At 44.8% G+C, this 24,391-nt stretch overlaps 1 protein-coding gene and 1 long non-coding RNA gene across 2 annotated transcripts in view; one reads left to right on the forward strand and one right to left on the reverse strand.

The window, feature by feature from the left end:
- The window catches only part of LOC129491234 (uncharacterized), a 186,895-nt gene that overhangs the window by 128,919 nt on the left and 33,585 nt on the right, over positions 1 to 24,391 (reverse strand). The window contains exon 3 of the long non-coding RNA XR_008660491.2: positions 18,318 to 18,372. This is a non-coding gene — a long non-coding RNA (uncharacterized lncRNA). The remainder of the gene's footprint in view (positions 1 to 18,317; positions 18,373 to 24,391) is intronic.
- Positions 1,618 to 24,231, forward strand: RBP2 (retinol binding protein 2). The gene is made up of 4 exons (XM_055295253.2): positions 1,618 to 1,987; positions 16,034 to 16,212; positions 22,268 to 22,369; positions 23,930 to 24,231. Exons 1-4 carry the CDS (start codon positions 1,915 to 1,917, stop codon positions 23,978 to 23,980), a joined length of 405 nt encoding a protein of 134 aa, XP_055151228.1. The 5' UTR covers positions 1,618 to 1,914; the 3' UTR covers positions 23,981 to 24,231.

Consider the following 24,391-nt stretch of genomic DNA (forward strand, 5'->3'; position numbering starts at 1 on the left):
CTGGCAGCTTAAAAATGTTAACAAGCACAGGACATTTATTATTGTAATATTTTAGCTAACAGAAAGGATAAATTCAAACCCCAAACCAAGAACAGAGCAGAGCAAAGCTTTTTTTTTAACCTGTGTAGATCTCATGCCAAGTAGATAAACTTTTTTCTTGTCTGTTGCTGCAGATTTTGACTAATTTACACCCTCAATGAGGGAGTAGCCCTTCAAGTGCCTGGCTTTATACAGGCATCTCAGTTTCAAATTTGCATCTTACACCAAGACCAATTCCTCTTCCCTCAATGCGCATGAAAACCCAAGCCCCTGGCTTAGTGCAATTAGCAACTCCTGTCTTGCCCCCAGCCCCTTCCCCTACCAGGCCAGCTTCTCATTACACATTCTCACAGGGGAGGCCTATGGGGTACTCAGTTGCAGGCAGGAGGGACTGTGGAGGCCCTGAAATTTGAGCCCGGAAGGGACTATCTACTTCTCCAGCCCAGGAGGCTGAGTGCTCATTCTACAGCAGCTTCTGGCTGGACTTCACAGGATGAATCTCCAAGGTTTCTTATCTGTCTACTCCTTCCTCCATTCATTTTCCATTTGTAGTAAAGTTATTTCTTTCTCACCCCTTACCTTTCCCCATTGGCCTTTTGACAACAGCTGGGCCATTTTTCACTCTGTCTTCCTAACTCCAGTGTATTTACTGAAAGATAAATGTGCTGTTTTATATCCCTCATACCACACACAGAGCCATTTACTTAGATTTCACAGAACAAGGATACATATATGAGAGCTGCAGTGTCATCATCAAAATAGGTCTCACTTTGGGAACTCATGGTATATCTGTCTCAGGCCACACCTCCATTCTTCACAGTCACTTCTCAGACACCACATCTTGGAATAGAGTGTCAAAGCAATAAACTAAACCCATTTCCCTTGGGACAGCCCATTTGGAGAACATTACTGAACCAAGGGTCCTTGTCCAGCTATGCCCCCACTTTGATCTAGGTGATCCTCAGCTTTCCCCTTGGATCTTAAAACAACATTCCACTACCCCTCTGCCTCCATCTGGCCTCCCTCCAGGCTCAGCTTGCTTTTAGCAGAATCATGTTCCCAGAAAACACTTTTCTCATGTCTCACTCTGCTGCTAGGAAGTCCACAGGGCACCTTGCTTCCACAGGGAAGCAAGAGAGAGTGGGGCTCTCAAGTCAGGCTCCAAACCTCTTTCAAAGCTGACCTAGCACACTGTTGAAGAAAAGGATTTGGAGCCTGACAGATCTGAGTTTGAATCCTGGCTCAACCACTTACAAGTTGTGATTAGACATGTGATTTAACCTCCATGATCCTTTCTCATCTGTAAAATAAGGATGGTTAAACATAACTCACAGAGCTCTTGTAAGCTGAAACAAGATGAAGTATGCATGCTGCCTGGAACAGAGTAGCGTAGAGCTCCACAGGTGTGAATTCTGTCTTTTCAGTTTCACCAGCCTTGCTATGAGTGCTAGATTCATGGCTGATAGACCCCAGGCTTGAGGCCTGGGTATTGGTGACCCATAGTACATGTGGGGTAGACCCTGGATGTTTGTTTTCTTCCACTACTGGATGAAATGTTCTGTGTGGGAGGGACAAGGGGCCCATGGGGACCCAGCCAGCCAAAAATGAGCTGCTCTAGGGCCCTGCTTATGGTGCAGGACACTGGGACACCCACGCCTGGCCATACCAGGACTTTGTTCCTGGGTTACCTATAGTCTCGCTGAACTTTGCAAAGAAAAGTTCTTTTGAGTTGTGCTTCTGCCCTTTGAACCTGTTATCTTCAGAGTCACAAACCTGGCCCACTAGGCTATAAAAGCAGCTTATTCCAACGCATTATCCCTGCAGCCTGCTCCTTGCCATCCACCACACACCCTCACTGAACCAGCGGCCATCACCATGACAAGGGACCAGAATGGAACCTGGGAGATGGAGAGTAATGAAAACTTTGAGGGTTACATGAAGGCCCTGGGTAAGGAGGAGACTGGGGATGGGGAGGGAAGCTGTTGTTGGGAGTACTGTGGTCTGGCCTCCAGACAGTGCTGCTATGGAGTTCAACAGACCTGTGGCAAATCCTCATGCCTCATGTACAGCTGTGCGATATTAGGCAGATAATAAAAATTCTCTGAGGCTCAGTTTTCTCATCTGGAAACTGGGAATAATGATAAATGAGATTATGTCTAGGATGCCTTAGCACAGTGCCTGGCCCACAGAAAACATACACTGAATGTGTATGTCAGGAGGATACACACACAGAGTAAAGCCAAAGTTGAGAGGATAACACAGTCGCTCCCCTGCCTTGTGACCACCATCTCTTTGATAACCACTTGGACCTGATATTATCCACCAATGACCTCTACATTGTTCTTTTATCAGTTTTGTAATGGGGAGTCAGAAAAGAAATAGCTAGCAAATCTCTCAGCCTAGGGAAAATCAAGCTCATGGAAGCCTAGAGAGGCTGTTGTCAGATGGCACAAACAACCCACTGCTTATATGACTTCTGAACTGGGTTCCAGGCCAAGGGCTACCAATTGGTCCATGTCCTGAGTTCACCACAGAGGGGGTTCCCTGTGGAACTGGCAGAAAACACATAGCCCTGCTCAGCCTAGAGGTTCTGCCTGGGACTAGAGTGAGTGGGTCCCTAGAGGGGAGCTCACAGTTACTGGGTGGCTCCTGTGCTCCAGGTGCTGAGCAAGGGGCTTTAGCTGCCTGTCCTTATTCCATCCCTCAGCAGCCTCTTTATCACCTCTTCTAGCTTTAAAGTTCTCCACATATGGGGTTACTTCGCTGGAACTTCCTCCACATGTAGAATGAGAGAAATGGCAGTGGGTGGAGTTAGAGGCCCAATAATAACTTGGATATGATGGTGGGAGGTCTCTCCAAGAGTGGAAATCATGAGTTTTTTGGTGTGATAAACTTCTAGCTTGAAAATGTCCACCATGTCAATGAACAAGGAGAGCTGTGATATGTTCCATATTTGTGGAACTAAGCGCTTTCTTCATGTTTTTTTTTTTTTTTTCATTTATTTATTTTGGAGACAGAGTCTCACTCTGTTGCCCAGGCTGGAGTGCAGTGGCGTGATCTCGGCTCACTGCAAGCCCGCCTCCTGTGTTCATGCCATTCTCCTGCCTCAGCCTCCAGAGTAGCTGGGACTACAGGCGCCCGCCACCACGCCCGGCTAATTTTTTGTATTTTTAATAGAGACGGGTTTCACTGTGTTAGCCAGGATGGTCTCAATCTCCTAACCTCATGATCCACCTGCCTCGGCCTCCCAAAGTGCTGGGATTACAGACGTGAGCCACCGCGCCTGGCCACTTCACGTTCTTTAGACTGGTTTCCAACACTGAATAGCTTTCCTTTTCATTCTAGTTAGCAGGATTTTTACCTCAATATAGTTGCGGGGAGGAAGAAAGAGGCAAAAATCCTCCTACCAGAGCCCCATCCTCAACCCTGTTGCACCTGTGTTTTTTAGTACCAGGAGTGGCCAATAGGAATGGGATTCTGATTCTACACATGGGTAAATGGATTGGAGCATAGCTTAAACTAGAATTCTGAACAAGATTATACAGATAAGGAAACCAAAGCAGAAGGGTCAACACAGCTGGGACTAGAGTCCAGGGCTTGCTCTGGGACCTTGAACCAGTTTTTTAACCTTTTGGAACCTCAGTTTCCTCATCTGCCAAATAGAGATAATAGCCCCAGCCTTGCCTGTCCCTCCAGATGATATTAGATGTAGTTGTGGTTTTGAGCAATTAAAAGTACTTTAACAAGGGTTATTTGGAAGTTTCAAGGTTTCAGCAGTATAAGCCAGAGTCAAGTAATATAATTAGAAAGAAACTTTGTGGTTTTGGCTGCTTATGCTTCAATAATAAAAAGTCCTATGATGACTTAGATTTAAAATCTAGGCTCTGTTTAGTTTATGGCTCTGCAGAATGGACCCCTAAAGCCCACCTCTCTAGGCTTAAGGTGAGAAGCAAGCTTTCCTACCACCCTCTTTCTCCTCCTGGGGGTTGGGAGGATGCAGAGTACACCATCAGCTCTCTCCAAGAAATCCTGCCTCTAACAACAGCCTTCCTCTGGACTCTTTTCACACCAACTTACACCTTTAATGTGAGTAAGGGGCTCACAAGTTGTGAATGTGATATTTAAATATCTTCACTATTGAGGTTTCAGATTGGACTTCCTAATGCTCCTTGGTATCAAATATTTATTGTCTCTTAGAGCTTCAGCCAAAACTTCCAATTTAATATCACATTACATAGATTTCACTCTAATGAGCAAGTCGTTTGATCTCTTTGTCCCATGATCTCTGCAGTGTAGAGTGTTAGGCTGACACTCAACTGATTAAGATTAATACCATACGTGGTACTACTAGGTAAACCCAGAGTGTGAATCTGTTGGTGCCTGGTTTACCCAGATGCTGACAGCCCAGTGTCTCAGGACCCCAGAAACTTGCTCCTGCCCAAGTCCATGAGGCCCTGTGCAGAAATGCCTCACCCAGAGTCACCTTATCACCATTGAGGTGGGACCCCTTGTCCTTCTCAACCTGCCATGGGAACATGGGTGGGGCAGGCTTGGCAGTGATTGAAGACAGGTCTCGGGGGCTCAGCTAGAAGCAGGTGAGGAAGAGCTGCCCCTTCAATCTGACCTGCTAAAAGCAGCCCAACAGATCTCAACAGTTTCCTCCACACTCAGGACATAAGGCAGGTTGCTTTCCCAACACTGAGATGTCAATGAAGCTTGCCTTCCTTACCCTTTTTTTTTTTTGAGCAGTGAGACCCTTAGCATTTGGGAAGAGTATGTGTAGACATCCTCAAATGTGTGACTATTGTTAAGGACGGTGCCCATTCCCTGTCTAAGAATCATCGATTTCTAATACTTTAACCCCTAGCACTAGAGAGTTTGCTTTTTCTGTGGGCCTGGTTGTTGGTTCAGTAAGGAAAGAGCAACTCTACTGAGATGTGGGGTTGGGCAGTAAACTGGCTTTGTCACTAGCCCAGTGACTCACTCCACACACTGGCCTCCCATCATGACTCAGCCACCAGTCTCAGCAGAGTAACACATCATGGTAACCTTTGGGTTTGCCACAAATTACGTCAGTTCAAGAGTTCAAAAGGTGAGTGAGCCAAGGGTCAGTGGTACTTCCTCTCCTGCCTTCTTAGGCACCTGGTGTTTCTCACCCCAGATTCTTTCTTGACAGTGAGGAAACCAGTTGGTGAACTCTTTTGCCCTGAGGAACTTGTCATGTCCTGAAGTCAGTCCTCCTTCAGGTCAGATCAGGGGATGAAGGAATGGGAGGGGTAGTCCTAATTTTAAAGGGGAGATCAAGAAGGACAGAGGTAAGGAGGTCTCAGTAATGTGAAAGAATACTGGGAGAGAGTTCATTAACTCTGCCCAGGTGGGAATCATTCAACTTCTCTACCAAAGCTTTAGAAGGTGCCGTGGATGCCAGAACCAACCCTGGAATCTGTTCTCAAGGAGTCAGGTTACAGCCATGCACAAATGGTATTCCTGTTTTTTATTACTGTTTGATGAATTACCCCCAAAATGTAGTGATTTGAAACAACCACAGTCATTTAATTATTATTTCTCATGGTTCTGGGGGCTGACTTCGTTCACCCCAATGGTTCCCGCTCAAAGTCTTTCATTTGGTTGCAATTGGACAGCAGCTGGGGCTGGAGCCATCTCAGGCTTCCTCACTCATATGCATGTCTGGCAGTTGGTGCTGGCTGGTAGCTGAGACCTTAATTGGCCTTCAACATCTACATGTGGTCTCCCCATGTGGCCTGGGTTTCTTCACAGCATGCTAGCTGTATCCAAAGAGAAGAGATACAAGCTGCATGGCCTTTTATGACCCAGCTTCAGAAGCTACCGGGTACCACTTCCACCATATTCTATTGGTTGAAGTGGTACAAGCCTGCCTGCATTCAAGGAAAAGGGACATAGACCCCACCTCTCAGTGGGATGAATGTCAAGGATGCATTGTAAGAACAGCATGTAGGATGAGAGGTGTTATCGCAGCCATTTAAGAAAATATAATCTGCCACAGATGGGCCAGTTGAGATTCTATGCCTTGGGCTCAAAGGGGCTATGGTATCAATAGAACAATAGTAATGAGAAGTGTGTGCATGGTGGTGAAAGGAGCTACAGTACATGGAGTCAGTAAAGGCTTCATGAGTAATTCTTGGTGGGGTTTTGAAGGAAGAACAGGAGTTCTCCATGCAGAGATGGAGTCAAGCATAGTCCCATGGGTGTGTGCACAGGCATGGGCCTGGGACACCAGAAGGCATTGTATTACCAGGGAGTGAAGTGCAAGGAGGAGGCAAAAGAATGGTCTGGAAAAGCAACAGGATATTTAAGTCAGTATGCTGCACATGAACTTCACCTTGCAAGGAGAGGGTCTAGGAAGAAATTGTATGCAGAGGAGAGAGATGCTACCAATGCTCACTCTAACAGAGATAGAGTGAATAGACCAGCAGACTTGTCAGAGAACTAAAGATGTTATTGCAATGACCCTGGGAAGTTGTTGAGAGCAGTACCCAGAAAGGGTGAACAGGGAGATGTCCAGAGCAGGAAATAGACTGGATTTGGTGACTAGAGGAGGAAGAGTCAGGGAGGAGTCAGCCTAGAAAATGAAAAACTATCACATAACTTTAACCAGTGAAGATGGGGAAGCATGTGTCCAAAAACTAGATAATGTTAAATTTATACCTCTTTTAGGAAATTTTCATTCCATAAATTGTAACTATTTGGGGAAACCCCATTATTTTCTTAATTCACAAATGAAGGTGAGGATTATCTTCTATGAAGAACATCTTTTTCATTTAAATTGACATGCACAGACTTAAAAGTGCAGTGGCTATCACAAACAGTTCTAGTGGGTCTCTGAAAGCTCCATTAGGAAGGGGGAGCCCTGAGAGGCTGAAGTCAGACAGCTCCCATCTAAGTGGTCTCTGCCAGGAAATATTTCCCGAATATGTCTTGTGCAAAATCTCATCCTGACCATTTAAGAGCCTGCAGTCTAGCATGATGGGTGAGCACATGCACAAATTATTCTCATGCCATGATACACATCACACTAGAACTTTATATGCATTTCTTCATTTTAGTGAATTCAGTTTTCAGCAAATGTATCAAGCACCTATGACACATCAGGAAGGGCTCTAGGCATTGCCGATATAGTGGGAAATGAGGAGGCGAGTTCCCTGCCAGCATAGAGTTTACATGCTAGTGGGGAGACATAAAGTAAACAAATAGTTTAAGGTTATTTTGGGTAGTGGTACTGCTGGGAAGAAAATTAAAAGAATAATGGAGTGGAGTGTAATGGGTGGTCAGGGAAGACTTGAGGGGGTGACAGTGGAACCCAGGTTTGAACACTGACTAGTGTTATTCTGGACACAGGGGACAGCAAGTGCAAAGGTTTTGGGTGTGTTCAAGAACATGAAGCCAGGTGCAATGGCTCACACCTGTAATACCAACACTTTGCGAGGCCAAGGCAAGAGGGTGACATGAGGCCAGGAGCTCGTGATGAGCCTAGGCAACATAGTGAGACTTCTGTCTCTACAAAAAATAGAAAATAAAAAAATTAGCTAGGCCTGGTGGCACATTGCTGTGGTCCCAGCTACTCAAGAGGCTGAGCGGGGAGAATCACTTGGGCCCAAGGGTTTGAGAAAGCTGGTGTGTTGGAAGTTGGAAGTGTGTGAGCCAGAGGGGTTGGGGATATGGTCGGGGAGTGAGAGTATTAAGGTAGGCGGAAGGCAAAGCACACACCAGCCTTATGCTGGGAAGACAAATTGATCCTGTTTGTATTCTTTAAGGATCACGATGGCCACAGCATGGAAAATGAATCATAGGAGGGCAAGATTGCAAGCAGAGAGGCTGAGAGACCCATTAGGAGGCTGCTGTGTTCTCCAGGCAGGAAATGACCATGGCTTGGGCTAGGGCAATGCCCGTGGAGCTGGAGAAAAGAAAACAGATTCAGCATATATTTTACAGATAAAGCTCACGGGGTTTGCAGATGAATATGAAGTGAGAGGAAATGATAGAAATGAATTTGGGTCCCAGGCTTAGGCCTGAAAAGCTGGGCAGATGACAATCCCATTGCCTGAAATGGGGAAGTCACCAGGAGGAGTGAGTTTTGGTGGGGAGGTACCAGGCTGGGGTGGCGGGGGAGCATGCATTAAGAATTCTGGTTTGCATATTTTGGTTTCAGATATCTGTTACACATTCAAATGGAGTATTAAAATTGGCACTTTGATATGGGATATAGAGCTCAGGATACAGTCAGAGATAAATTCAGAAGAAATGCTTTCCATTTTATGGGGTGAGGAATCCAGAGAAGTGGAGAGACTCGTCCATGGCCACACGTGGTTAGGAAATGATGGAGCCTAAGACAGGAGCCCAGGCTATCTGTTTCTAACACCCACAGCCCTTTCCTCAGGACTGCTCTTGGTTGGGGTATGAAAGAAAGAGGTAGGGAAGGTAGGTAAGAAAGAGCTTCACTGTGAACAAGGTATGTCCAAATGAAGGCATCCAAAGTAAACAGGCAGGACCCTCAGAAACACTGCAAGAGAATCACTAGAGTCCCTGAGTGAAAATGAATAGGTAGATAGATAGATAGATAGATAGATAGATAGACAGATAGACAGACAGATAGATGTCTGATGCTCCGATGAAGAATTTGCATAAAATCTGGATTCCTGATGGTGTTCACAAGTCAGTGAAGGTATACACCTTGCCAAAGTCTCTACTTAAACCATATGGTACCTGGTAGGACTTTCAAAGGGGAAATGCTGAGGGATGAAAAAAGCCTAGGTAATGATAAGTGTCATCCCTTTGTACAGGACTCCCCTTGCATGTGTTGGCATCACCTCCACCCTAATGTCCATCCCAGTAAGTATGCAGTAGACTAAGAATCAGGAGGAGAACAGTGCATAGGGAGCAGGGAGGCACCCCAGGGTCTCCAGCCTGACCCCAGTGCCTAGAAGGAAGTGAGAGGAGGAGGCAGGCAGGGATCTCATCTAATTCCTTTCTAAATGTGCTCTCTGGAGGAGGAAGTGGCATGGAAAAATGGAGAAAATTGTTCTTACACTCTGCTTCTCACAATTGCCTAAGAGTGCCAATGATTTGAGAATTAAGGAGTCCAAGTCTGAAGCCCATCAAAGCTGCACTTTGAATGGTTCTCAGATTTCATATGATGAATACTTGTGCCTCTCTGCTCTTTAATTTACAAAGAGCACCTGCCCTTTTCGCCTGCAACTTTAGCTTTTTTCACAAGCACATTACAAAGCATTTTAATGTTGAGTAGCATACTCATATTTCACCTTTATGGCTTGTATTGTTCAAAATGCAGTTATGAAAAGTATGCTTTAATAAAGTCATGTCCATGTTTTTTTTTTTCCTTCTGCAGCAGCTAAAAGCCATATATATTATTCAGAAATAGCTTGCCTTTGGACCTTTCCTTCTGAGATAGAAATTCATTTCACCTGGCTATAAATCAGACTCAGAGATACCCTTAATCCAGAAAAGGAGATAAAACATGCTTGATAACCCTGGTGTTAAAATACCATACCAGGAAAATAATTTTCTCTGCAAAGTATGAAGAGCAAGTGTTTTTATAATCTGCAGTGTGTGTGTGCGTGTGTGTGTGTGTGTGTGTTCTACAACCGCAGTTAAACCGTTTTGATTAGAAATATCATGAGTCCACCAACAGAACATTTGGCTACCTTCCCTGGGGCAGAGCAGAGGCAACATGATTTACTGGGTTGTGCAAACACTGAAGGGTGGCCAAGAGGCCAAGCCATTTTTCAATCCAGAAGAGAAGTGATGCTTGATTCCATTTGCATAGTCTTCTAATAAGATTCCCCCGGCACTGGTCAGAAAGATTGACTAGAGATGGTGTTTCCAGGACAAACCAGTTCTGCCAGCAATAGATATTTTTAGCTGTGATTTACCTTTCTTTGCAACCAGGGACAAGCTATACCTTTTACTGGGGAGCAGAGGCGTTAGTTGTAAATGACAACAGAATGTGTTTGTAAAGAAATTGTCAGGAGTGCTATCCTAACTGGGTAGCTCTGAGCTCACCACTTAAATTCTCAGGGCCTCAGTTTCCACATCCATTGACTGGAAATAGACTTGCTCTCAGAGGAACACTTCCGTTCTAAATTTCTCTGTAGATTTTCAATTATTCCTTAGTGGTTTTACCTAGAGCCTTCCCTTATGTTTCATCTGGTTAACAGATGACCTATGGTTTTTCTTTTCCCATCTCCTAACTATTGTTCCAGAAGTATGGTTTAGCACAGCTCAGACCTTAGCACAAAGGACTGGAGAAGGAGCTGAAGTTGGTTCTATCCATCACCAGACTACAGAGTGAGGAAACTGATCCACACAGAGAAAAGTGTCACCAGGCTGGATAAAATGCCTATGGGACCGACCAAGGCTATGACAGTAAGAGAGTGTATCAGCCACCATTCCCACTTCTCCTGCGGAGTCCAAGCCCTTTGCAAAACATGGAGTGCAGACAGCTATGGAGATGCACAAATATGACCCAAAACTTTCACTCTGGACTGAATGCTGACTTGGTCCCTACTTGACCCAAACAGATAAGGCCAAGAGTGGATGGCAATGTGCACTGCATATGGACAAGCTACTTGGTACTATGTAAAGCATTTTACCATTATTTTTACTGAATCCACACTGTAAATAGTCCTCTGAAGTAAGCATTCTTTTCCTCATTTTCCTACAAAGGAAGAGTGATTTCTCCAAGGTCACACAGCTAGCTGGGAAATAAAAGACAGGATTGTACCTGCATCTGCCCCTTACTCTTACTCATTTATACCACAGTTCTAAACTTCAGCATGCACATATCACTTGGAAGACTTGTAAGGACAAGCAGAGCCTGGCCAACAGAGCTCCTATTTAATAGGTCTAGGGTGGGCCCCAGATTTTGCATTTCTTTTATTTTTTATTTTTATTTATATTTATTTATTTAGAGACAGGGTCTTGCTCTGTCACCCAGCCTGGAGTGCCATGGCACAGAACCTGCATTTCTAACAGGTTCCCAGGTGCTAATGCTGCTGCCAGCCCAGGAACCTCACTTTAATAATCACTGTCCTGGCCCTTGCTGCCTCCATTAGCTAATCCATGGCATTTCTTGAGTACCTACTATGTGCCTAGCTCAAGACCTGGTTCTATGGTGTGGTGGGGGGGAACACAGAGCAAGAAGATGGCATTGTCCTTGTCCTCATAGAGGTGAGACTGCAGGAAAGAATAACCAACTCTATGAAAAATGCAGGGGGAAATGTTAAGTACTGTTGGCAGGTAGAGGGGAGCAGTAAAACTGTTTGGCCTGGATAGCAGGTAAGGAAGGAGGCAAGAAAGAGTAGAAGGAGGCAAATCTGGGGCTGGGCCTTATGAGATTTGGAAAGCTGGGACGAGAGTGACAGAGATTCAGAGAGCAACTGTTCAAGGGATATGTGGGAAAACACAAAGAACTAAGGAAATTGGCCTGTGCGATCAGGGGCTTCATAATGATATGATGATGGCAGCCTCCATTTACAGAGCCATGATCACTGGCTGCCAGCCACTGGGCAAAGTTCTTCACAAACACCATCAAATTTGATCCTCACAACAAGGTGATGCAGTTAATAATAGCTCCACATACGGCCACGGCCCTCTGCTGCTTTAGATCTAGAACCAAATGTCCAGCGACGAGACTGAAGCTGGACACACTTGGGGCAGAAGGAGAGAAATATGAGCTGGAGTGTGACATGCCAGCCTCTTGCCAGCTCCTCTGCATGCCACAAGCATGTGTTTGTACTCACTAGAACAAGGAAGATGCTCTTCAGTGGCTTGTAGCAATTTTAAGGAAGGGTTCATTTTTTAAGTCGGAAATACTTGACCACTTGGTCCTACCTAAACAGGTCAGCAGTTACCTTGAAGAGAGAAAAATTAAATAGGTATGACTGCAAGGCCAAGGTGGCTGAGATACATGTGTCAGAAAGGGTTTGGTGAGCCCTTTCCATAGTAAGTTGTGTTGGGACACCTGGCCAACTGCATATTCCTCCACAGAGGGGCTCCATGGCCACCTCAGACTTTGAAAAGCTGCACCCTGTACCCTCCCTCCAACTTGGAGCTACAAAGCACCTTTCCCATGTTAAAGAATCTATGAAATTCTACAGGGCAGAAACCAGCTTGTCTTGGTTTTAATTCCTCATCTCCCAAACTTATTGCTCATGAGCCCATTTTTTTGACCACCAAACATCCGATGGAGCTGTACCCCATGGCAAACACAGTGGGGAAGTGGGGGCTCTGGGAATGCTGGCCAAGAAGACTAGAGGAATTCACAGAACCAAAAGCAGCCAAGAGACGGTTCATCTCTCCCCGCACCCCATGCCTCATAGGCTGTGTGGCTTGGACGTGCTCATGTACAATTCCATAAGCCACAGTGGTGAAGCTGCCAGATAATGTAGCCGGCTGGAGTGTGATTGCTTCAGCTCTCACTTATTATACAGCCCTGGGCCTAGAAAACAATTGCCATTTGGTGGGGGACAGTATGCAAGGGCTTTGGAAAACGAACTGCCTCAAACAGGGAGGGCTCATGCAACTGAATCCCACAGTCCCTGTGTCTCCAGGGGAAATTTAACAGAATCAGAAGTTACTAGTATCTTGGGCAGCCACAGAAATTGCACACATGGGGATGGTCTAACTGGGCTACCCCAGAGCTTGGGGAGCACAGCACTGGCCCTTGAGACAGACCGTCCTAAGTTCAAGTACCATCTTGACTGCTTCCTCACCACATAATCCAGGGAAAGTGACACAAGTTCTCTGAGGCAGTTTTTCCGCATTGGCAAAATGAGGATAAAATAAAACTTATCTTGTGGGTTTGTTTGAAGAATAAAATGAGCAAGGTTTCCCAAGGGAGGTTACACCCTGAGCCACCATCCCTAGACACTATCCCTAGACACAAAGGGACACCATCCCTAGACACAAAGTGTGTCTTAATTGCCACCCCAAATATTACCAAGAGTCCACACAGCATGGCTCACAGATTCACCTTACCTAAAATTCATTTCCCTATGTATCCCCATAAAACTAGTTCCCTCTTTTATTCCCTGGCTCTCATCTTGATCATCCAAGCTCAGAACCACTGTTTCTTCCTTCCAACTCAATCACTCTACACATCTATCCAATTACCAAGCCAGTACGATTGCTGTTTCAGCCGTGTATATTTAGACAAGTAGACTAACCTCTCTAGGTCTTACTTCATCATCTCTGACATGAAAAGTAGGTGCTTTAACAGTAGCTTTCAAAATTTTTAAACCATAGAAGTCTTTTTCCAAACAGCCTCCTATGGACAAAGTTCAAAATCTGAAATCACTGAGTTCTACCACCCAGAGATTCTAGGTCTGGGATCTGCATTTTTTTCATTGTCTCACGTGATCCAGAAAGGAAACTAGCTCTGGGACCCACTGGTTCCTAGACATGGAAGGTACTCAACAAATAGTAGAGAATGAGAGGTGAGCGAGGCACTGGCATTTGTGCAGCAGCTCACGCCAACTTGAATTTACTTCTCTTTTCAACTTAGGATACAGGCATGTAATCCTTTTACCTTCTGGCTAGCTAATATTACTTAAAATTATTCTGTCAGGCTCAAATCTGACTTTATACAAGTTAGAGTCTAAAGGTACCCAAGGCCCTTTCTTATGCAGCTGTGATTCTTTTGTAGATTCAGATTGCTGACCCAAAGTGAGGTTCAACTTGGCCTCTCCTTGATTTGGGGGAGAAGGGGAGTAATAGTGACCAAAGAAGGATTTTTTTTTTTTTTGAGATGGAGTCTTGCTCTATTGCGAGGAGTGCAATGGCGCAATCTTGGCTCACTGCAACCTCCGCCTCCCGGGTTCAAGTGATTCTCCCGCCTCAGCCTCCCGAGTAGCTAGGATTACAGGCACCTCCATCGTGCCTGGCTAATTTTTGTATTTTTGTAGAGACGGGGTTTCACCGTGTTGGCCAGGCTGGTTTTGAACTCCTGACCCCAGGTGATCCACCCACCTAGGCCTCCCAAAGCCCTGGGATTACAGGCATGAGCCACCAGGCCCAGACCCAAAGAAGGATTTTTGAAGGAAATGGGTCAGAAAGGAAATGGGGAGAGAGTGAGGGAAGTGATGCTTGGCCACCATGGGAAGGTAGCAGAGTTGTCAATCTCCAAACTGACAGCAACTTCCTGAGCTACCTGCTGCTCTCTCTTTCATGGCCACAATATAGTGTTTGTCCTGCACCAGACAGTGCACAACATGAAATTTCATCACTTACATATCATAAAGATGGTACTGCAGTTCTCAGAGAAATAGCACTTGATAAATTTGAACCGTCCTCATTCTTGAGGTCATTATTATCTTTGGGTTTTAATAGAATCAATTCTAATGTTTTTTAAAACCTTCTCAGTGGATTTTCTGAAAAAAATATTAAAGATTTAAATTGGCATCTAAAGCTATCTGGAGAATTTACAGGCATAATGGGAATCAGATATTTGACTAAAGACCAAGAGTGGTGATTTCATAGCAAGGAAAGAAATTCAAGTATTTTCAGAACTATCCTCTCTTTCTAGATCTACTCCACAGGCCAACAACTTTTTGGTATGGCTCTAGTTGAGCCACATTTTATGCTCAACTAGGGGTTAGCTTCTTGTTGTAATATGCAACGCTTAGGACATTCAACACTCCTTTGGTTTGTTTCAACATTTTCATAATAAAAATGTAAACAAGTATTAACCTATCCCTTAAAAACAACAGAAGAGGCCGGGCACAGTGGCTCATGCCTTTGTGATCCCAAACAGCACTTTGGGAGGCTGAGGTGGGCAGATCACGAGGTCAGGAGATCAAAACCATCCTAGCTAAAATGGTGAAACCCCATCTCTATTAAAAATACAAAAAATTAGCCACACGTGGTGGTGGGCGCCTGTAGTCCCAGCTACTTGGGAGGCTGAGGCAGGAGAATGGCATGAACCTGGGAGGCGGAGCTTATAGTGGGCCGAGATTGCGCCATTGCACTCCAGTCTGGGTGACAGAGCGAGACTCCATCTCAAGAAAGAAAAAAAAGAAGAAGAAATCTCTGAGTCAATATTTATTTTCCAGAATATGTTTAAAACTACATTGGGGGCCAGGCATGGTGGCTCACACCTATAATCCCAGCATTTTGGGAGTCTGAGGCACATGGATCGCTTGAGCTCAGGAGTTGGAGACCAGCCTGGGCAAATGGTGAAACCCCATCTCTACAAAAAATACCAAAATTAGCTGGGTATGATGGTGTGCACCTGTTGTCCCAACTACTTGGGAGGCTGAAATGGGAGGATCAGTTGAGCCCAGGAGGTCAAGGTTGCAGTGAGCCAAAATCATGTCACTGCACTCCAGCCTGGGTGACAGAGTGAGACCCTGTCTTGAAAAAACAAAACAAAACAAAACAAAAAACAAACCTATACTGGGGGCTAAGAACTGAGGCAGAACAGTCTGCTGTTAAAATGGAAGCTTGAAACTATCCCTCCCCGCTGTGGACATTAACAAAAGTTTCCTAAGTTTCATCTTTATCCATGATTAAAACTAGTGATTTCCAAAGTCTTTTTTCTTTTAAATCATGAGATCTTTTTGTTAAGCAAACTCTTAGGAGGATGCCCAATGGGTCAGATAGAATAAAGCTGCTGTGACGTGTGTGTGTGTGTGTGTGTGTGTCTGTGTGTGTGTGTGTGTCTGTGTGTGTTGGGGAGCTGCAGCTTAGGGATGAGCCTTGCGTGCTACATCTCCCTCCCATCAGGGATCCTGAGGAGGTGCCAGGAGACTCCTAGGTTTCCCAGCAACTGACTGAGATGCCCAACTTGGCCACAAATAAGATGCTTATTTCCCACTTAAGCAAAGACAGGTGGCCTATACACAATCTGTGTCTCTAGTCTTGAATGTTTGGTCTTGTTAAAGAAATGAATGAGTCTGGCTGAGCACATCATAACCTCCACAACTCCCTTTGCCAACAGATATTGATTTTGCCACCCGCAAGATTGCAGTACATCTCACTCAGACGAAGGTTATTGATCAAGATGGTGATAACTTCAAGACAAAAACTACTAGCACATTCCGCAACTATGATGTGGATTTCACTGTTGGAGTAGAGTTTGACGAGTACACAAAGGGCCTGGATAACCGGCATGTTAAGGTACTGACCAGGGCTAGTGTTTTTCACTCACACATTCTGTGCAGGGGCTGGCTATTTGGTATCATGATGAAAAAGAAATGTTAGAAACAACCTGGGAAAAATCAGGAAAGGAGGACCAGGATGGCCTTAATCATGCTGGCAATGAGCAATTATTGAAAGTTTAGTAGGAAGAGGCAGGCCTAGGAGAGATTAAGAGCTCAACCTCTCCACGATCGAGGGCCAGGGCCTATGAGTCATATACAGCCATGGGCCTGGCAGGCAGAGGGAAGAGGGCAAGGTGGAACATCACAGGGAGGGACAGTACCTGTGCCTGCTGGGGAGCAAGGGCACATGGAAAGGTGGCAGCCCTGCCCAGTGTTAGCCAAGCACTGCCATGGAGGAGCAAAGCCTGAAGGTGCCAGATTTTCCTTAGGAGATGTAGAGAAATCAGATGTTTTTTAATAAAATATCTCAAATTTTTATGATTCTGCTGAAAAAGAGCAAATATAAAAAGAAACATCTCAATTATAGATGATCCCAGCTGATTTCATTTTTTTTAAAAAAGAATGATCCAAATTAAACAAAAAAAAATCAGTAGGTTAAGTGAAGTCAAGATTTATCCAGCCCTAATAACTTGGAGAAGTCTCTGGCAAGTTTGTGGCTTCTGTCCTAGCATTGCCTTAACCGACAAGGGATAATCTAGGCAACTCTCCACGTATCAGAAGGCCAGACTTTCGCTGTTTGAACTATTGAATATAGATGGGACCCTGAAAGCAGGCAGAAAACAACTCTGAGAGGGGAGTGGGGAGTTATCTCAAAGCCCAAAAACTTGAGTTTGCAGAAGAGGCAGGCTCTTGCCCATGAGAGCTGTTTGCAAATAAGGCAGAGGCAGCAGGGAGAAGTAGAGAGGTGCTGGGAAGGCAAGGGTAACAGCAGCTCTCCCCAGCATCACTGTGTGGTATCCCAATGCAGTAACCAGCCCTCCTGCTCACATTCATGCTCAGTGTGCCTGTTTTTGATTTTCCAAATCAAATTACACCTGGTCAGTCCCCAGCAAACAGGAATAGGAGAAATCCAATCTCAGTTGTATTTAAGGATTCCACCAAACCTTCCCATCATAACGAACCCCAGGGATACACAGTCCAAGAGATTTTGGAAGGTTCCTGGCTTGTCATTTATCATGGTTGCAATTGACTCTTCACTGTCTATGCCCATGCATTTTATACAAGGGTGGGCAGTTTGAATATTCAAAGCATCCTTTCCCTCTGGGCCAATTCAGCCACTAGAACCTCTGTCCTATCTCCCAAACTGAGGGAGGACAGAGCTGAGTACTCTGGCCCAAGGTATCCGTGCTGTCACCTTCCCACCCCCGGCAAAGGGCTGGCCCTTCAAGTGCCACACCCTCTGCCCTGCCCTTCCCCCCTCACCATAAGTCCTGATCTTCCCAGGGTCAGGCCACTACCCCGAGACTCTCACACTGTGCCTCCAGGAGCTCCTTAGAAGTCAGAGGTCTCAACTCTCCCCCAAAGCAATGAGCACAAGCTCTGACTCCTCTCCTGGGGTGGGGAGGAAAAGCTGTTATTATTATTTGGTGACAAAAGCCAAGAGAGCTGGACACACTTTATTTCTCAGTCAAGTTGTCCTGTAGCATTGATAATCTCACCCACCAAGTCAAGGTTGAATTATATTTAGTGTTCTTTGCTAAAGAAAAGTAGGGAAATATAAAGCATGATGGAAATTTTTCCATCAGAGAGCACTCTTGGCATGAGAATTTAAGATTCTGGGCCCTGGAATGTCCACTTATGGAACCCCTCCCTGAGGGGATAATGGATCAACAAGCCTTTTCTGAACCTGTGAACCATCTGGCTGAAAAGCCAATTCATTGGACACCAGAATTGCTAGGAAAATTGATCTCAGAATTTTTTGCATCACTCTGCTGTTCCAACCCAATAGTGCAAAATGATTCATCTTCCCTCACCTTTCCGTTTTGGGTGTGGGCTCTTGAAAAGCAGGCCTGTCCTCTCTGACTTGATCCTTTGTGACCTTTGATGGTAGAGAACTTGCTCTTCCTAAAATAAATCACCCTTCCAGCCCTTAATGGATTGCACGTGTTAACACACTCCTACCTTTCTTCTGTCTCTCCGTGTTCCATTTTCTCCCCTCTCCAGTCAGCAGTTAGCCCTGCAGAAAGAGAGAGAATCCTCTTTCCCACAGCTTGCCTCCTCTTTGCCTACACTAATAAGCCAGAGTGAATGCACACACACACACACACACACACACACACACACCCTTGGTAGGGAGTGAGAAGTACCCAGGACAGTTTGCCCAGCCTCCAACAATGGGCCATTCCCATGAGAATCACCATGCAGAGCAGATACCCAAGGGACTACCTGCTTCCTGTAACTTCACTGGAACCCTTCAGCTGGAAGGGGGTGCTAGACAGTGGGCAAATCTCTTTCTCTGATTAATTTTTTTTTTTTTTTTTTTTTGAGGCAGAGTTTCGCTCCTGTTGCCCAGGCTGGAGTGCAGTGGCGCAATCTAGGCTCACTGCAACCTCCACCTCCCAGGTTCAAGCAATTCTCCTGCCTCAGCCTCCCAAGTAGTTGGGATTACAGGCGTGCACCACCATGCCTGGCTAAATATATATATATATATATATATATATATATATATATATATATACACACATACACACACACACATATATATCTATAGTAGAAACAGGGTTTCACCATGTTGGTCAGGCTGGTCGTGAACTCCTGACCTCAAGGGATCCACCCGCCTCGGCCTCCCAAACTGCTGGGGTTACAGGCGTGAGCCACCATGCCTGGCCTCTCTGATTAATTTCTGTCGTCCACACTTGGTGGCATGCCTGAGTGAACACCTATACACGTGTGGGAGTGTGAGGATGTGTGAGTGTGAGAGTGTGTGTGGTACTCCTCATGCTGTTTTCCAAGGCTCCATGTCTCAACTACTTAGTCACCCTTACAAGCCCTCTGGAAATCTCCCCACTCAGCAATGTGGAGGAGAGGTGCATGTTGTGCCCTGTAGTGCCCAGTTCTATGCCAGCCCAGAGCAGAAGCAATGCAACCACATTGAACACAGAGTCAATTCTCCTCTGAGGAGTCAGGGACGCCCTTTAGGAAGGACTTCCTGTGGGTTCTATGTATTCCCAACTTCCTATCCTGGCTGATTTCTTGAGCAGATTAAATTGAGAAATTTTAGTTCATTTAACCATTCTCTTCTTTCTGCTTCCTATTATTTTTATATAGGAGTAAGGCTATAATATTGTATTATCATAATTTATTGGTAACCAATTTACTTTAGGGTCAGAACAACTTTTAATCTTGCTGTCCAGTATGAGTTACTAAAATAAAATATTAGGACAGGCCCCATGCACTAATATATTTCTCCTTCCTTCTTCCTTCCTTCCACAAAATTTGCTAAGCCTTTACTATATGCCAGGGCTAAGTCAGTAGCTAGTGATAAAATGATGAATCAGATGCCCTCTCCTGCCTTCAGGCATTGCAAGCCTCCTGGGGAAGGCAGACAAGTAAATGAACAATGACCATACAGTGTCCATATTGATGTATATGTGTGCATTCTGGTAGGACCACAGAAACTAAGGCAAGGAGGCAAATTGATTTACTTCAAGATTATGTTTCAACAAACAGAGATTCATTCAACAATGCTGGTCACTGTGCTGAGTCTGGTGTTGCAGAAATGAAAAGCAGATACAGCATCTTCTTTCATGGAGCTTACTGTCTACTGGGGGAGACAGGCATCAATTCAACCAACATGTATTAGGTATCTATCATGTGTGAGGCAATCCGGGAGTGAGGAGGACAGACGACACTGTCCTTGCCCAAATTGAAGACATGAGTCCTTTCTCATCTATTTAGAGGAAAACTCAGAGTCCAAGGCTCATCACAAGAAAAAGCAAATTATTATTCCAGACAACATCTTCCTCCCAGAAGAGCAAGGAAGGCAACCTATGAATTGAGCTTCTCCAAGACCTTTAAAGATGTGAGGTTTAGGATGGTCCTAAAGGAGGAGGAGAACTTTTTTTTCTTTAGAAAACATGTAGAATTTTATTTTCAAATTAGCTTTGGGAATATGAATACACGCAGATGGTTTAAAAAATCCAAAAGTAAAAAGTAACATTTTCTTTCTATCCTAGCCCCAGCCACAGGTTCTCTCCTCAGGGACAATCACTATTAAAGGTTTCTTTTACTTCCTTGCAGGAAACATGTACAAACATATGCATGCAAGCATTTGGCTCTGCTCCTTGCTTTTTCGACTTAAACCATCCACTACGGCTATATTCTTTCAATGACTGCATAGCAGGGATGAACCATACCATATTTAACTAGCCACCCACTGACAGAATTTACGAAGCTTCTAGTCCTTTGCTGTAACAAATAATGCTGTGATGCACTGGGAAGTAAAATGAGAAGGAATAAAATTGTACATAAAGTATATAATATGGTAAAGGTCAAATATTATTTTAGAAATAGGTAGATTTAACAATCTGTAGAAAACAGATTTGTACCAAAAAAAAAACAGGCCCAAATGTACAAGGACACTGGGGAAAAAACCAAAGGTCAGTTTATCACCAACAGGGTTTACAAGATACCAAGAAAAGTAAACATCTGGTCCTTAGCATAATATTGTTCAGAGAGGCGTAATGTAGTTTGCACATACTTGGAAGAAAATCAGCTAGCATCACGGTCATCCCCGAAGAACAACACAGACCCAGAACCATTCTTCAGAGGGGAATGACATAATCATCTCAGGAAGGACATGCCTAATTTGGGCACAGAAGTGGTTGGCCCTATAGGGCCACCTAGGGGTAGTACAGATTATAGCAGGTATTAGGAGGGGTAAAAGGGGAACAGAAGGAGGAGAAATTTGAAGGGTAAATAGTTTGTAAATATGTACACAGGGATTTGAGCACTCTTGGGATTCAGCAGGCCTACGGCTTCTCCAACCTGCTGGCCACTGTAGCCTAGCTGTTCAGCACATGTTCTGCTGCTGCCCCTGTGCTATTAACCAGTTTGCATTGCTGCTGGGAGGAACCCAAGAACCAGCAGAAGGTCCACCCACCTGGTTCTGGATAAGAAGGCAGGTACTGGAGCCATCTGGGCAACCCCCTGATTATTTAGGGAGCTCCCCTGCCTTTATTGCTGTCCTATAGTGGGCAGTTTTCACAGTGTGATTCCTGAAGGAGAAATTCCCAGAAGTAGAATTTCTAGGTCAGAAAGTATATGCAGTTTTATATTTTGAAAGGTAATATAAAATTGCCCTCCAAAGAGATTTATACCAATTTATATCCCCATGTGCCATGTATAAGAGAGACTGCCTGCTTCTCTACTCTCCCTCCAATTCAGTGTATTATCAAACTCTTTGATCTTTGACCATATGATGAATTGTATCTGAAAAACAAAGTCTTCATTTGCATTTCTCTTACACTGTGTGAGGCTGAATGTCTCTTCTTATGTTTAGAAGCCATCTGCTAGGGCTATCTCCCCCTTGTAAGCTGTTAGTTCATGTTCTTTGTTAACATGAACTATTAAGTTAATGACATTTTTCTTATTGATTTATAGGAGCCCTTTATATATATAAGGAAATCAAATCTTTGCTGATATAATTTTCCCCCAGTTTTTTGTTTCTCTTTTGACTTTAAGGTATTTTCCCCTTCCAGAAATTTTACATCGTTATATAGTGAAATTTATCATCTTCTCCCCACTGATCTGAAATGCTATTTTTACCATATAAAAATGGTATAAATAAATGGAAAAATTTTTACCATATAAAAATGGTATAAAAAATGGAAAAATGGAAGAGTAGAATTCCTTAAAAGAAAACAGAGCAAGCCAAGATAAGCTGGTTTGGCTGGAATGGAGGGTGTATGTGGAAAATGACATTGGAAAGATCTTGGCTCCCTGAGGCTGAGGGCTCTGCCCTTTGAGCAAGCAAGACCCTGAAATGGCTGCAGGAATTGCAGCTGCAGGTTTAGATTTGTTCAGTCCCTCAAGACCATATGTTTGATTTGCCTGGGAATCTGTCTTTACAGGCACTGGTCACCTGGGAAGGTGATGTCCTTGTGTGTGTGCAAAAGGGGGAGAAGGAGAACCGCGGCTGGAAGCAGTGGATGGAGGGGGACAAGCTGTACCTGGTAAGTACTGGGTTCTGCTCAGCTCACTCCATTTTGCTTACACATGCTACTGTGGTCACCTAGCCAGGCGCTTTGACAAGAAAAATGGCCCTGCACTCCTACCCCGAGCTCCAGCCAAATGCATGTGGTCATATACTCAGAAAGCCATTCCCATCTGGCTCAGGGGACTCCAGGAAGAAATCTATACGGCTGTTTCTGTGAACAGCTGCAATTCAAAAGAAAGTTCAAAATGCTGAGTTAGGAAGCAGAGATCCAAGGAGAAATACAGGGAACCTGCTAAAGACCAGCTGGGGAGAAATGTGAGCCACAGAATTTAGATGCCCTGGAGGAGGGTGGGACAGGGCCTTCTCATAATGATGGGAGCCTGGGAGAGGGAGTGGGGTGGGAGGAGACGGGACCCACTCTGCCTGGGAACTGCCACAGGCATTGACCTCTCTCCATGAGGTATGTCCTCCTGAACCCAAAATATTTTAAGTTAATTTGGTACTAGAACAGAGCAGTAGGAACAATAACTGATATCCTTAAATATCTTATACCTGTCGAGACAGCTTAATTTTTTATTCTTCAATCTTCAAGGCACTTCATGGGTTCAGCATTCAAATGGTGAATAATCTCTCACTCCTTCATCCTTTTTTGCTCATTTGTAAATGAATGGCTCATTCAGTGAATGGCTCCTCATTCATTAATCCACTCACCTTTGGAATGAGGCAGGTACCTGGCTCCAATGTCAGTATTCAGGTTGCCACGGCGCCCTTCACAGCCAGCCTTGCTTCACCTAGATCTTTATTTTGAAGGCAATGTCAGCTGATGATCTATGGGAGGCATTCGTCGTGTTTTGCATTGATGGCTTTCACTACCTGCACTGGTTTGCATGATGGATTTTTCTAATTGTAATACAATCCCCACTGCTCCCTGTTGCTTAGACAATGGATTCGCAGTCAACTGCAGTGATTGTGGTGGTTCTTCCCACACTCATGTTTTTCCCTCCTCCTTCGAGGATCAGTGAGGGTCAAATAAGGCCTGGGGCTCCCTCTATCTGGATGAAAAGCAGGACCTTGTCAGCTGCACAGGCAAGCCTGGGAAAGCCCTTCTACATCTCACACCCTGCGGGTACCTGCGCCACCCCCAGCCAATGTTCTAATCACCAGAGGCCAGACAGCCCACAGGGTGGAGGGGCAGCTCACCGGCCAGCATCTTTTCAGGCCCCTACCTTCCAAACACTTCTCTACACTAGGTCCTCTCCTTCCTCATGGCTTCGCTGCCTTTTATAAATTAGGCCATGTTACTTTAATCATGAGAGTAGGAGAAATCCTGCCCAAGATGGTCATTTCTTTCCATTTTTCATTTTTATAGTTGTTCAAGCTCAATTCAAGTGTCAAAATCAAATTACTGCTACCTGCAGGGCATGCCCGCTGATTGGGTCTGTGAGATGCACTTTGCCCAGAATACCTAAGTGTCCTCTTTATTCCAGCCTCCCACCCCCAGACACCAAGGGGGCTGAGGGCTGGGCAGAAGAAAGGCCTGGCTTATTAGCCCCTCACCCACTTTCTGACGTTGCAGGAGCTGACCTGTGGTGACCAGGTGTGCCGTCAAGTGTTCAAAAAGAAATAATGGTGACACGGGAGGCCTGCCAAGCACAAGCTCCCCACTGCCCACACCGAGTGGTCTACTGGCTTTGAGAAGCAGCTGTGGGGACCTTCCCACTCTTGACAGAGCCCCATTAAGGCATCTGGATGGGTTTTAAACAGAATGCGTATGTAGCAGTGATAGACATATTCCCCTCCTTTGAAATCTATCATTAAATGGAAAAACAAAAATTACTCCCATATTTTGAAACCCTTTATATGGATCTCCGTTTATTTCTAGAGCTGTCAGTTTTACCCACAGACAGAAGAGATGACTGTCTGTGTGGTTTTTGCATGTTTATTAATTTGTTTCAATTTATTTTATTTTGTTTCTTTTTTCTTAGTTTGTTTGTTGGTTTGTGGGGGACATGGGGGGTGGGGAGGAGGGCATTTTACC

Source organism: Symphalangus syndactylus, chromosome 10 (assembly GCF_028878055.3).
Source record: "Symphalangus syndactylus isolate Jambi chromosome 10, NHGRI_mSymSyn1-v2.1_pri, whole genome shotgun sequence".
NCBI lineage: Eukaryota > Metazoa > Chordata > Mammalia > Primates > Hylobatidae > Symphalangus > Symphalangus syndactylus.

What these genes read in the sequence shown, in the direction of transcription:
- RBP2 (XM_055295253.2), top strand. Translation starts at nt 1,915, where the DNA reads ATGACAAGGGACCAGAATGGAACCTGGGAGATGGAGAGTAATGAAAAC. An exon ending in TGGATAACCGGCATGTTAAG is followed by an intron (nt 16,213 to 22,267) that starts GTACTGACCAGG and finishes CTGTCTTTACAG; the next exon opens with GCACTGGTCACCTGGGAAGG. An exon ending in AGGGGGACAAGCTGTACCTG is followed by an intron (nt 22,370 to 23,929) that starts GTAAGTACTGGG and finishes CTGACGTTGCAG; the next exon opens with GAGCTGACCTGTGGTGACCA.